The sequence below is a fragment of the Dendrobium catenatum genome, unplaced genomic scaffold (assembly GCF_001605985.2).
Source record: "Dendrobium catenatum unplaced genomic scaffold, ASM160598v2 fragScaff_scaffold_348, whole genome shotgun sequence".
Lineage (NCBI taxonomy): Eukaryota > Viridiplantae > Streptophyta > Magnoliopsida > Asparagales > Orchidaceae > Dendrobium > Dendrobium catenatum.
The window spans coordinates 100,060-114,094 of NW_021318810.1; the positions used below are offsets into that span (position 1 = coordinate 100,060).

General features: G+C 36.4%; 1 protein-coding gene across 1 annotated transcript in view; it reads right to left on the reverse strand.

Moving 5' to 3' along the window:
• Positions 1 to 13,762, reverse strand: part of LOC110109883 (MACPF domain-containing protein At4g24290-like) — a 42,286-nt gene extending 28,524 nt beyond the window's left edge. The window contains exons 1-2 of the mRNA XM_020841094.2: positions 13,340 to 13,762; positions 11,594 to 11,832 (exon numbers count right to left, since the gene is read on the reverse strand). Of these exons, the coding sequence (XP_020696753.1) occupies positions 11,594 to 11,832; positions 13,340 to 13,594 (494 nt within the window). The 5' untranslated portion in view covers positions 13,595 to 13,762. The remainder of the gene's footprint in view (positions 1 to 11,593; positions 11,833 to 13,339) is intronic.
• Positions 13,763 to 14,035: the final 273 nt, after the last annotated feature.

Consider the following 14,035-nt stretch of genomic DNA (forward strand, 5'->3'; position numbering starts at 1 on the left):
GGGTGCTAATCTCTCTAGGGAGTTCCAAGATATTTGGCACCCTCCACCGATTGACTGGATTAAGGTTAATGTGGATGCTTCTCTTCTTACTTCTTATAGTGCTGGTATTGGAGGATGTTTTCGAGACTTCAAAGGGAGATTATTACTTGCTTTTGGTGAAAAGAGAACACATTGGGATATTAATAGCCTTGAGCTTGATACTGTTATGACACTTAGGAAGCTTATACAACCATGGATGCTTGAGAGTAAAGGAATCATAATTGAAGGTGATAACATCAATGTTATCAAATTCATACAACATTCATTGAACAAGGCTAAATGGAAAAATAATAATGGGATGGAGGAGGACCTTCTCTTCTTAACTGACTTCAATAAGGTAATTCTTCATCATGTGCATAGGAATTGTAATAATGTAGCCGATCTTTGTGCTTCTATGGCTAGAGATAACAATTTTTACTTTGATAGTTCTTCATTTGCCAACATTCCTCCTTCACTTTGTTTGTTGTTGAAGGAGTGTGAGCACTATCTTTAGATTGTATCTTGTTTTTTTCTTATCTTAATGCTAATTGCATTCTTCAAAAAAAAAAAAAAAGGTGAACATCAATAAATCTGGAATTCTGTTTTAAAAATCAGTGAGGAGAAGGAAGAGAAAAGCAATATGTAGAATCATGAAATTCAAGGAATTCAAGCAATTTTCTTATTTGGGTATCAAAGTGGCATTAAGGAGAATGGTAAGAGCAGATTACCAATTCATTTTAGACAAAGTATTAAGTATGTTGAGAATTTGGGGTAGAAAATTCATTTCCTTGGCCGGTAGAATTACTTTGGTAAAATCGGTTTTGCTCTCATATCCAACCTTTCATTCAACTCTCTTTGGTTCCAAAGTGTGTTTTGAATGAGGTTGATAAGTTGTGTAGAAGCTTCATATGGAATAAAAAGGATGGAGGCGCGGGACTTCATTATGTGAGCTGGGATTTCATGTGTAGGCCGAAAAAATTTGGTGGTCAAGGTATCAACTCTTGTTCTAAAAAAGTTGGTCCATTAAGGGCCAATTTGGCTTGGAGATATAGCAAGGAAAGAGATTCGTTAATGCATAAGGTTTTGTTTCCAAAATACGGATCAATTCTCTGCGAAGATTCTAAACAAAAAGGAGGTTCGGTGGCTTAGAAATTAATATGCAATGGAGGTGATTTTCTCAAACCAATAGTCAAATGGAGAATTGTAAACGGCAAATCAGTTCATGTCTTTCAAGACATTTGGTTATTGGATAAAAGAATTAATAAATGGCCTACATTTGTCAATCCAATGGGAGGTAGTATTCAAACAGTTGATAAACTTATTTGCAATGGAGGTTGAAATGTCAATGAGCTTCAAAAACACTTTGTTGAAGAGCTTGTGAACCTGATTACCTCTACTCAGATTTCGACTGGTAGTATAGAAGATCATCTGGATTTCATCCATAAAATCTCTAGAAAGATTATTTCTGCAGTAGTAACCGAGGCATTGGGAGATGACTATTCAAATTTTTCTGCTTGGGATTGGTTTTGAAAAGCAAAACTAAATCCTAGAGTGGAAACCTTTTGGTGGAGGGTACTTAACAAGGCTATTCCAACTAATCAGTTTTTGAGTTACAGAAGGCTACAAGGATATGATAAATGCCCAAGAGGATGTGAGGCAGTGGAAGACATTGATCACATTGTTACTAGTTGCAGAAAATTAAAAGAAGTTATGCAGTACTTAAATAGATGGGGTTTCGGCATTCCTTTTTTCAATTCTCTTGACTCATGTTGTAGATGGATGGATACACAAAATCAATGGATGGTAAATCTCTTTTGGAATACAATTTACTTATCATGGAGAGCTAGGAATTTGTATGTTCATGACGGGAAAGTTACCACCCCTATGATGATTGCAACAAATGTTGTAAGTTATTCTACGGTTTATAAGTCTTTCATTTGTTTGAACTCAGGTATCGGGGATGTTAATCAACTGTTGAGGTTGTTTAATTGTTGGCATCCTCCTCCCCCTGATTGGATAAAAGTTAATATAGACGCTTCCCTATTTAACTCCTACAAGGCGGGGATTGGTGGAGTTTTTCGAGACCACAAGGGGAGGTTCTTGTTGGCATTTGGCAATGCATATGTCCATTGCGATATTGCTTCATTGGAGATTCAAGCAATCCTATCGGTCAAAGATGTGATGAAAGATTGGATGTATGATTACAAAGGCTTAATCATTGAAGGGGGCAATAAAAATGTAATCCGCTTCATTCAGAAAATGGTGGCTGAAGGAGGAAGTGAGCTGGGAGATAATTCTTTTATTAAGGATTTCCACTTTGTTATCTTTAATTGTGTTAATATGGAAAGTAATAAGTTAGTTGATCTTTGTGCTAACTATACTTGTTTTAGTTCTTTCATTTGGGATGATGTAATTATGAATAAGAGTCATCCTTTTTTTATCAATTTGTTAAAGGAGGAATCGGATGCTTTTAGGTTGCAATTTCCTTTTATAGTGTTTAATGAAGCTTTTTGGCTTTTCTTCAAAAAAAAAAAATACAAGAAAGATTTGTTGCAACGAGATTTTTGAGGATTAGTAATGAGTACATTTCTTAAAGAAAAGTTATCAGTTCACTCAATATATTACTTGTTAAAGAAGATAATCCCCAAGAATGGAATGAAAATATTCTCTTCTATTATATGTGCTCAAGACTTAAATATAGCTTCTAAATCATGTTTGTAAGTAATGACAATTCTTAGAAAAAATGTGATAAATTTTAGATTTATCTTTTATTGAGAAATACAAATGTTTCTAGCTTTATCATCAATAAATGATATAAACCACATAGCCCATGAGATATTGATAACCCGAGATAATTCCCAAATATCACTATGAATAACAGTAAACAGTTGAGAGGTTTTATAAGGATAGCTTAGATACATGTTTTTTGCATTTAGATGGTTGGCAACTTTTACACGGGTATGATCCAATATTTTTATTGATGAAGAAGAAAACAATTTTGTAAGCTATATAAAATTGGGATGAATAAGACGGAGGTATTATAATATAATTGCACTTTCTTGATGATATGAAACATAATTAGCATGTTTAATTTGCAATTCAAAATTTTTTCAACATTCAAGAGGTTAGGGTCTAGCATTTTCCTTAGCACTGCCAATCAAACTCACCAAGAGTTTATGTGGAAATTTACAAATAGTATGAATAAATTTAATAATACAGTGCATATATTTTGATGATTTTACTAATAGATAAGAGATTATGGGAAAATTTGGGAACTAATAGAACTGAATTTAGAATCACAGAGCTAGAGATGTTAAATGTCACAATGCCCATTATTTGAGATAAAGATCCATCTATGATATTTGAAGTGTAGATCTTGAGACATTGATGCATTTGTGAGATAAAGACACAAATCATATGACAAACTACTCCTAAGTTCATAATCCATGATCGGGAATTCTCAAATTTTTAATTAAATATGTTCAAAAACATACATTTTTTGAGTGGTTGATCAAATACTAATTTCAAGTCCCATCAGATTTGTTTAGAGTTGGTTAAACATCTTTTGCAACATATCAATTTGGTCTTGATTTAATAAGGTGTTGATTTTGAGAATTATTTTTAGTCACAATGAAGCCATAAATTTATTTTTCAACCTTACAATCAGCAAGTTTTTCATATACTTAAAAGCGCTTTTTTTTTCCAAACATTCAATAGTAATCATACCAAGGACCTTTTTCTTCGTAAAATTATCATGGAAGATTAACATCAACTTGAAAAGCCAGTGTTGATCCTTCAGGGCAAGTTGGAGCTCCTTAGTTACCCATCATAATATTTTGCAAACTTCATCTCTTCAAACTTCAAAGAGCACCCGTCATATGAATGGAAGGAGTTTTATCCCAAATCTCCCAAGCTCAAACATCATAAAGATTTTTTATATAGCATAAAAGGAATTTTGACATTATATCTTTCTCAACAATTATAGAATACTTTGCTGCATCTCTTAGAAACTCCCAATCACATTATTTAAAATCATCTAGTTCCTGACAATATCGGGTAAAGGTATTATATTATTGGGTAACAAAAAGATAACATTTTTGAAGATCATGGAGGTCATCTTTTAATTTCAAGTACCTGCAATATTTTTTCATTCTCAAAGTATCTTTTTCGGCATTCCAATTTTCTTTAGCAATCTCATAGAACATGAAATTTTGACCTATTTCATTTTCCATTGCGTTGATAAGCAAGTACATTACAATGTTTCCAGATCTCCATATATTGAACTTTGGGCTTTCTTTTTGAGAGGGAATCGCTGAGGTAATCAGCTTTCCCTCAACTGGAAATGAATATCATAACAGATTGAACCCATTTGATGCTGTTTTGTCCGTTTAGCTAATGCATAATAATCAGCGGAGCTCATAAGCTTTTTTGACTACAAAGGTTGCCATGATGAATAGATTAAAAGCAAGAGATAGTTTATCAAAAATCATTTCATAGTTTACGGTTATGATGGTGGATGAACCACCACAAGAAATAGAGAATTGAGAGAAATAGAAAGGGTCAAGGAAATGTTTCTAATAAGTAATAACACATTTAAAAATAAAAAAAGAGAAAGATACTCTATTTTCTAATCCCAATGAGAAGGACCAAGTGCAATTTATAGAGATGATACAAGAACCCAAGGAAAGCGGACGAAATCAAAAATAAGAGAGAAATCATAAACACAAATATGATAGTATGATTCTCCTTCATATGGAAGTAATTAGGAATTTAAAAGCATGTGGTTGTTTGACATGCTTGAATGGGACAATGAGCTGTCTGATCCATGGTTTAAAATTGCGCAATATGAGTCTCGCCTTGAGGCCCGCCTTTGTGCAATTCCAGTGAAAAGCGCCTTGAGGCTTATGCCTCAATTTTTTTTATGAGGCTTGCGCCTCAACTTGGTTGAGGCCCGCCTTAAGGCGCGCCTCGCCTCACTAGCGTGAGGCTTACGCCTCACCCGATATATATTAAAACTTACATAAGTCCTGAGGTAAAGATGCAAACAAATCACACTTCGTGTACCCCCTAGTCGCACTAACTTCCTCTCAACTTCCTTAACCTCTAAACCGTCGCCATTTTTAACATATTATTTGAGTGTTATATAAAAATTTACTTTTAACATTTATTTGCACTTAACACAATTTTTCATTATGAGGCTCACGCCTCAAAATGCCTTGAGACTTACACCTCGCCTTACAACCAAAAAACGCCTCAATACCTAATTGCCCATTTTTAAACATGGTGATGACAGTGCTAATGACTTATGAGTTCTTATGTGATATGTCATTGCTATTTATTTTTTGAATTATATGTTAATGAAAAGAATATACTGTGATTTGGGAAAGATGGAGTTTGAGTTGAACTATATTTTGTGTTGTCTTATTATTGACATATTTTGATTTCACTTCATATCTTGTGCATTTTTATGTTTTATATATTTTTATTCATTAGTATATACAAAATTTATCATTTCATGTTTACGCAATTTTTTTATTTTGAAGCTTACGCCTCAAAACGCCTTGAGGCTTACGCCTCGCCTCATGAATGAAAAACGCCTCAATACCCGATTACGCAATTTTAAACAATTGTCTGATCCATGCATGGACAATAACTAGAATTCTAGAAATCAGAGACCAGATTTGGAACAGCTTTGTTGTCCGTCCCTATGCAGATTCGGAGAATTAATTCCTGATTGATAGGAGTTGAATGGTGATACCAATCTCCACTACAAGGCTTCAAATGAAGTCACTCAACATTTTTCCCAAATCGAGATCAGATAACCAGTTATTAAGTACATGAAAAATTCATAAAATTATTAAATTAGCATTTAAGAGATTCAAGAAATTTTTCAATTTAATGTGACTATGCTTAACTCAAGATAAACTACTAGCTTGGCATGACTAATATTACTTGAGACCTTAGAGAACAAAATCATTAACTATGAAACTTGATATCCATCTCTAGTTGTTTAATAGACTCCCATCTTACTCATTCTCACTTGATATCTATTCCTTAGTTGCACCATAAATCTAGTTGCACCCTACTTTCATATGCTAGGTAGAGTATTAATGCAAATGCACAGGTGTTTGTGCTCATCAAAATAATTATAATATTTAAATTATCACATGTAATTACTATTTATAGTATGAATATGCACCTTTTATTATTGTAATATTGCTTCATTATTGAGAACATTTTCCTATATTATTCTCTTATATTGCCTGCATATAAGCGCATATATGCTGGCAAAATAAAGACAATTCCATAAAAATGTAAACCTTAATAATTCTCTCCCCCTTTTAGCATGATAATAGAGCAAAGTTCTCTAATCATCTCTTCCCTTTGAATTTGTCACCTTCTTCATTTTAGTTTCTTTCACAATAATTGAGCTTACTCATGCTTGCACAACAACATCTCCTATGCATGACTCTCAATGCCCTTTCATTCCATATTCTACATTCAAATGCCCCTACTTGTGCTCATCAACCACATACTCTATTCGCTCCTTACTTGCATGCTACTATCATTTCTACCTCGCTTCCCATATACATGACTACAATCACCCAAATCCATCATTAAAACCGTGCTCACATAGGTTCTACAACACATCTCACATTCTTTCCATTCTCATATTGCTCGCTTGTGATCCCTCTCATGCCTCCATTGTATCAAACCTCTTCTGTTGCAAACAATTAATTACGACCAGCCTACACATGTGCAATGATCCATCATGCTCACCGATCCTCTTAGCCCGCTTGTGATCTATTTGGTCATATGCTATGTCATGGGTTTGCAAATTTGCTCTATCTCACTCAGTAGGCACAATCTCCCCAAGGTACCTTCAATTATATATTCATCGTCGCCTTCCTCTTGCCCTAGGTTTCACCAACTTCCTCCTTAGGAATTGCTTAACATCTTCATGGACTTCTCAGTTGTATTACTATTAGACCGGTCGATTGGACCGGTCCGACCAGTCGATTGGACCGGTCCAGCCGGTCCGCACGGGACCGGCCCAGCACAACAGAGACGGGATCTCCGCCTCATGTAGGCACCGAACGAATGCACAGCGTGTGTAGGCTGTTTAGAGACTTCCTTTTGATTTGTATGCTTAAATAGTTTGTTTTCCTAGAGGTAAGGCATCTAGAATTTGGCTGAAATTTGAGATCTCTTATATTTAGGTTTTCATTTGGGCTCTAGCTGCGTCTAGAGATTTGGGAGAGATCGATCCTCCTCTCGAATTAAGGATCAACTGTATCTTGCTATTTTTCGTTTCTATTTTATCAAATAATACAAATTGTCTACTGTTTACGTGGTTTTGTGCTGATTTTTGTGGAGAAAGCTCGTTGTTTTCCGAAGATTGATAGGAAGAAGTTGAGATCTACAAGTGTTTCCTATCAAATTGGTATCAGAGCACGTCGACCAAAGGGGAACCAATGGCCGGAAGGAAACTGAAAGTTTTGGAGGGAGAAATAGGACAACTCAAAGCAAATTTTGTGTAGAAGAATACTGATTTTCAAAATCAAATTGCATCCATCAATGAAAGGATAGAGAAAAAGTTCGTCGTGGTTGAAGACATGTTGAGGAAATTGCTTGAAGCCAAAACCAAATCGGTGACATCAGAAGCAAAGGAAACTACTGGCAACCATGGAAGAGATGAGAACCCTAACACGTTTAGGGGAAAGGGAAAATCCATAAGTGGAGATCTTAGAGGGAGAATACGGAATGTCTCCTCTATAACCACTTTCTAGGGAGATGAGCATTGGATACGAAAGAATGGGTGCTGAATCTGTAAGGAGAGGGGATGATTTCGATCGTCAGGGTGCTGATTTTGAATAAATAATAGGAGATTTTGATTAAGTGTTTGGGTATGATCACCGAAGAGAAGATCGTGGCAACTGGGAAGCACCTCCTCTTCGAGGAATGGGGGGGTTATGGAGAATTTAGGGGAAACGGATGTGACTAGAGGGTGAGGAAACTGAAGATGCCAATCTTTGAGGAGGAGCATGCACACGGGTGGATCTACAAGGTAGAAAGATATTTCGCCGTCAATGGGTTGAAAAAGGAGGAGAGATTGACGACGGCAGGTCTATGTTTGGAAGGAAAGGCTTTGTCTTGGTATTAGTGGAGGGACATGTGACGACCCATACGGAGTTGGAGAGAGTTCAAGAATTGTTGGGTATAACGTTTTCGAACTGGCAGTGGAGGAAACTTCTACGAGCAGTTCTTCGCCTTGACACAGGATGGTTCAGTGACGAAGTTCCGGGAGAGATTCGAGTACCTTGCTAGCCGATTGGACTGCCTTTCTGAGACAGTGCTAGAGGAAAATTTCATGAAGGGACTGACACCAAAGATTCGAGCAGCATTTAAAGTAATGAGACCTCGTGACTTGGGAGAGGCTAAGGATCTAGCTCAGTTGGTGGAGGATCAGAGGCACCTGGAGAGAGAAACTGGGGGCAGCAGCTCAGTAAACTCATACAAGATGACCACCACCATTTTGGCACCCAAGGAGCCAACACCGGATACTCTTAGGGAAACTTCGAAGGAGAAGACTACCAGAGGAAGACCTAGAGACAACTTCAAGAAGCTTACATAGGAAAAATTATGGGAGAAGAGGGCGAAGGGACTCTGTTTCAGATGTGACGAGATGTATACGCCGGGACACAGGTGTAAGGATCGAACTTTTCAGCTTCTTACCGTTTGTGATGAAGAAGAAATGGAGGAGGGTATCATCTTTCCACCTTGCGAACAAGGATGATCTTTGGGAGGGGAGTATTGTTAGATCGGTCCATTGGACCGGTCCAGCCAATCCGCATGGGACTAGCCCAGCGCAACAAAGGCGGGATCTCCGCCTCCTGCGGAGATCAAGCGATCCAAACGCCCAAGCGGAGCAATTTAAGAAGGTTCTTTGAGGGATTTAGGAAAGAAATTTGAATGTAGGGACTGTTTAGGGATTTCCCTTTGATTTGTATGTATTAAATAGTTTGTTTTCCTAGGGTTAGGGCATCTTAAATTTGGCTGAAATTTGAGATCTCTTAGATTTAGGTTTTCTTTTGGGCTTTAGCGACGTCTAGAGATTTGGTAGAGATCGATCCTCCTCTCGAATAGAGGATCAATTGTATCTTGCTATTATACATTTCCCTTTTATCAAATAATTCAAATTATCTACTGTTTTTGTGATTTTGTGTGAATTTTTGTGGAGAATTCTCACTATTTTCCGAAGATTGATAGGAAATACTTGAGATCTACAAGTGTTTCCTATCAAGTACCTATTAGATGTTCACCCAAGACATGGGATAATTTTATTAATGACCACTGTGGCATCCACAACATCGATATCTTGATGAAGCCAAACATCCTCCATCAAGCCAGGCACTGTATCTTTTTGCTTTCCTATTAATGGTATTTCCTAGCTACCACCTCCAACCATCCTAACATTATTGTATTGCATAATCATCATCATTCTTTTTGCTCTATCTAATGGGTATCATGTCCTTACCTTCCCTGCTCTCTACAATCTACCAATATTCTCCATTGAAACCATCAATAGTCTTTGTTTACACTTTACATTGATGCCTTTTTGTTCATGTTCTCTATTAATATTCTTCATCAACACTCTTCGGATAGCTTCAATGCTCTCTATTTCACAGACCAATCATGCTCCTCTTTGTTGAAACTTTCCCTTGATACATCTTGTCAATGCTCTCTATTGATACATGTACTTAAGGATCTTATATATAACTTCAATGACATGAATATGATTGTCATATATGCATCCAATTCGCATTGTTTTCTCTTTCATAGACCAACTGTTAGGACGGTTTCTACTGAACCGGCCCAGCCGGCCTAAAGCATTGGGCCGGTTCTTACATACAGGAGGCGGACCCAGCCAAGTCCGCCCCCTAGGGATTGCCGCCCAAGCCCCTAGAGGACCCCACTAGGAAAATCAATAAAGAGGGGGCGACAAGGGTTGGAGTGAAAGTTTGAATGAAGTATTTGAATTTATGTATTAAATAGGAGGAAATGTTTAGGGTTAGGGTTATGCATTGTTTTGTGGCAGATTTTGGAGTCCTTGTTCTTGATGTCTTGGGCTCTAGATTCGTCTTGGGAATGGGAGAGAACGATCCTCCTTTCGAATTGAGGATCAATTTTATCTTACTTTATTTCTTTCGTTGGTTTTCTTTCTACAGTAAAAACTACTATTTTTGCTTGTTTTCAATTAGATTTGTGGTGTTTTCCCGCTGTTTTCGTCAATCTTGTTAGGATTTACTTGAAATATTCAAGTATTTCCTATCAAATTGGTCATAGCAGATTCTGAGATCGTTGTGGGTTGTTTTTCTGAAATTTCAGCAGCAATTCTTTGTCCGGAGGAAGGGTTTCTTGCTGAATTTTGTATCAATATCGAGATTTTTTAACCTACAAAAATTCTAGGTATTGATGGCAGCCAAGAAGGTAGATATGCTGGAGGAACGCCTTGAAAGGGAGACGAGTCAAATGAAAGTAATGGTGGAAGATCAAATTTCATCCATAAAAGACAAGGTTTGACAAAATTTCCGATCTTCATGCAAATGGTGAAGAAGCTATTGAAAAATCAAATTAAAACAGCGGTATCAAAGACAAAGGGGCTGGTGGGAAGAACTACGAATTCTGAATTTCGTAGGAGGGAAAATGATGTGGATATCATGGAGGAGAAAGGGAGAAGGTATGAAGAGAGGCATAGTCAAAAGCAAGGGGTGTTGGTTAAGAGAAAAAAGAGGGAACTTATGGTAGGAGGGGTGCTGATTTTGGAGAAAGTAAGGGAGAGAGTGAAGAGGGGTTTGAAGATGAGCATGTAAGGGAAGATCGGGAGACTTGGGGATAACTAAGCACTTGGGAAAGGGGAAATTATGGAGGAATACGGGGAAACGGGAGAGATCCGAAGGTGAGAAAGCTAAATATGCCTATTTTTTAAGAGGACGCACACGGGTGGATCTACAAGGTGAAGAGGTATTTCACCGTCAAGGGGCTGACGGAGGAGGAAAAGTTGACAGCAGCAGGTTTATGTTTGGAGGGGAATGTGTTGTCCTGATATCAATGAAGGGATAAGAGAAAACCCATACAGAGTTGGAGGGAATTCAAGGAATGCTTATTGGAATGTTTTCATAAGCTTAGCAAAATGGCTAAACAAAAGTTTCATAAGCTTAGCAAAATGGCTAAACTACATCTAAACCTTTTAAATTTTCAAAATAGAGATTGATTTATATATATACGGTTCAATTATTAAAACATTTTTTCTCGTTTAAGATGGCATAGGATTCATTATGGATTTAACAAAGATTATTAGTTTAAATCATAAGCTTAGCAAAATGGCTAAACAAAAGTTTTGAACTAAATAATATTATATATAATGGTCAAATTATTAAATACATAGAGACAAAGGATTTGCAAACTCTAATCTGATATGAAAGAAAAGTTCACAATCCTTATATGGTGATAGAATATGAAAGCTATTACATTATATGCACAATGAGTTGATAGAAAAATATGAAATCTTTACCTGGAAAGTGCCTCAGGTTCCCAGTTGGATGGAACGGCCCTCTTTACTTCATTGCACAAAACCAATGGAGATGCCCTTAAATGCAAATTGAATAAGGAAATGAAGTAGCCATTAAGAGCAAGGTTTTTAGTTTCCTTGGCGTCATCAAACCATGCTCCACCTAAATCAAATAGAGCATTGAAGTAACCCGAAGGTACTTTTCCTTGGATCGAAGATTTCTGATTAAACAATTCAGACATCTGTTATGGGACAAAAAAAAAAAGCATGATTCAAAGTCCTTGTGACAGTTAAACAAGGGACGATTAAAATTAAATAAGTTAAAATAGATAAAATTATATAGTCAAGATATATACTAAACTGCCATAAGAACAGTAATCAAGGTAGCGTTAGTCAAGTATATTTTCTTTGTGCAAATATTGGAATAAATAGTCACAAGTAGATGACTTAGATCCATATAGAGACAAAAGAATTGACATCAATCTTCTAGGTTTAGAACCCAATTCTTGGTAAAATAAGTTAAAATTGGGTAATAGTCTACAGCCTTTCTTTAAAATATAGATAAATAATAATCTGATTTGTCCTGAAAGACAAAACACAAAGTTTAGAAACCTACTCTAAAGTTCATAGTAAGATTTAAATGATCCACTCGAATATTGAGGGATTTTCTTTTCGAGTGGCAAGGCATAAGCCTCAAAATTAAACCACTAATCTATTTTTAAAAAATTAAAAATAAAGCATTTAATAATAATAATCCTTAAGAGTTATATAATAAGCCGCACCATAAAAATTTGAGCTCAATTTCCTTCCAATAAAGCATTTGTAATCTAAAAGTATCAAAATAACTTCATAAAATTCTTACAAGCACTCAATAATAAGCAAGAAGCTTAAAATAAAAAATTAAAAAATATAAACAAGCATAATAATCACAAAACAAGAGACACTGGCTAAATGATTATTAATTAATATCTCAAAAACAAAAAATCTGCAAGGGCATAGGCTCCATCAAACTACAAGAACATCATACCATAGCCTACAACAATTCTGACTAGAGTTCCATCAAAGGAACAATTCACCAAAAAAAACATGAGCAACAAAAGTGCAAGCCTACAAGTTCGTCCAAAGTTGCTTTCTTGCCATAAATAAGCATTTTTCAATACCTAGTAGGTCAAAGTATGAGTCCAGGCCTAAAGCAAATGTGTAGGCTGCCTCAAATATAACCTGAAGATAGCGTATGCAACTACCTTTCCAAAATACAACTCACCGCACCAAAGAACACTTAAATTTCTATTGCTTCCAAATACAAGGAAAAAGAACAATAGAAAGAAACAAACTCAACTCATCAAAAAAAGCTTCAACTTTATTTCCAACAGAAAGTAGACAACGATGAACAAAAATAAGAAACAATGCGATTATCAAAAGCCAGAGTTCAAGGATCCTGAATTTATGTTCCGCAAATTTGCCCTCCAAGGGCATATCTCACTCACTCCACATCCCTACTATAGAATAAAATAGCCCTTGAGAACATCTGTTTTTTTGGGCAAAGAACATCATGCACCTTTAATCTTTTCAGAAAATCCTTGAAAAAAACTACCACCTTATTTCATTCATCGGTTTCTCTAAGAAATCTAATCATGGAAACTTCTAATAGTTAACTTGCAATTCACCAATGTAAACTTAATGGAGGAGCACGCTCTTAGACAGAACGCGCGAAAATGAAATAGGGAGAATAGGACCGATGGGCCAAACCTGATTAAACTCCAGTACATCGGAACAAAACCGAATCCGATCTCCCTTATCACACCCGATATCTCTAGACACCCCACGAACAGTGAAACCTCCAGGGAAGACGAGGTCGCCAGTATTCACCTCGTCGAGCTTCACCAACCGCCGGTCAGGGTACCCTTTGGCAAACCTTATGCGGAAATCAGACGTGAGATCAAACCCTAGACCTAGCGATTGGAGCGCTCTCAACTCCACCGACTCCCGCTGGTCACTCTCCATTTCCTGTCGCCCGCTTGCTCCTGCCTTTCTATGGCAAATCAGATCAATAAGAGAGGAAGCATTGCGTCAGATGGAGACGCCGCATCGGAGAAAAGATGGCAGCGAAGCAGCGCGGAAAAAGTTGTCGTGGTTGAGTGATTTAGAAGTGAAAGTGGAGGGGAGTGAGGAGGTTTCTAAGATCAATTGTTAGTTCAGAATAATTATTTTTAATTATTTTTTAAAGATAAATTTTAAATTGGAGACGATTTAAAGTTTAAATTAATATAAAGAGTCTAACTGGGAAATAATTTAAAAAGGGGAGCAGATTCGTCAAAATATTTAATGTATTCAATTTAAGAAAAAGATCGGTGAGAGTACGAGAGAAGGGTAATTTTTAATTATTATTAAAATAATTTTTTATATAATATTATTTACATATTACTAGTTAAATATTACTTTAAG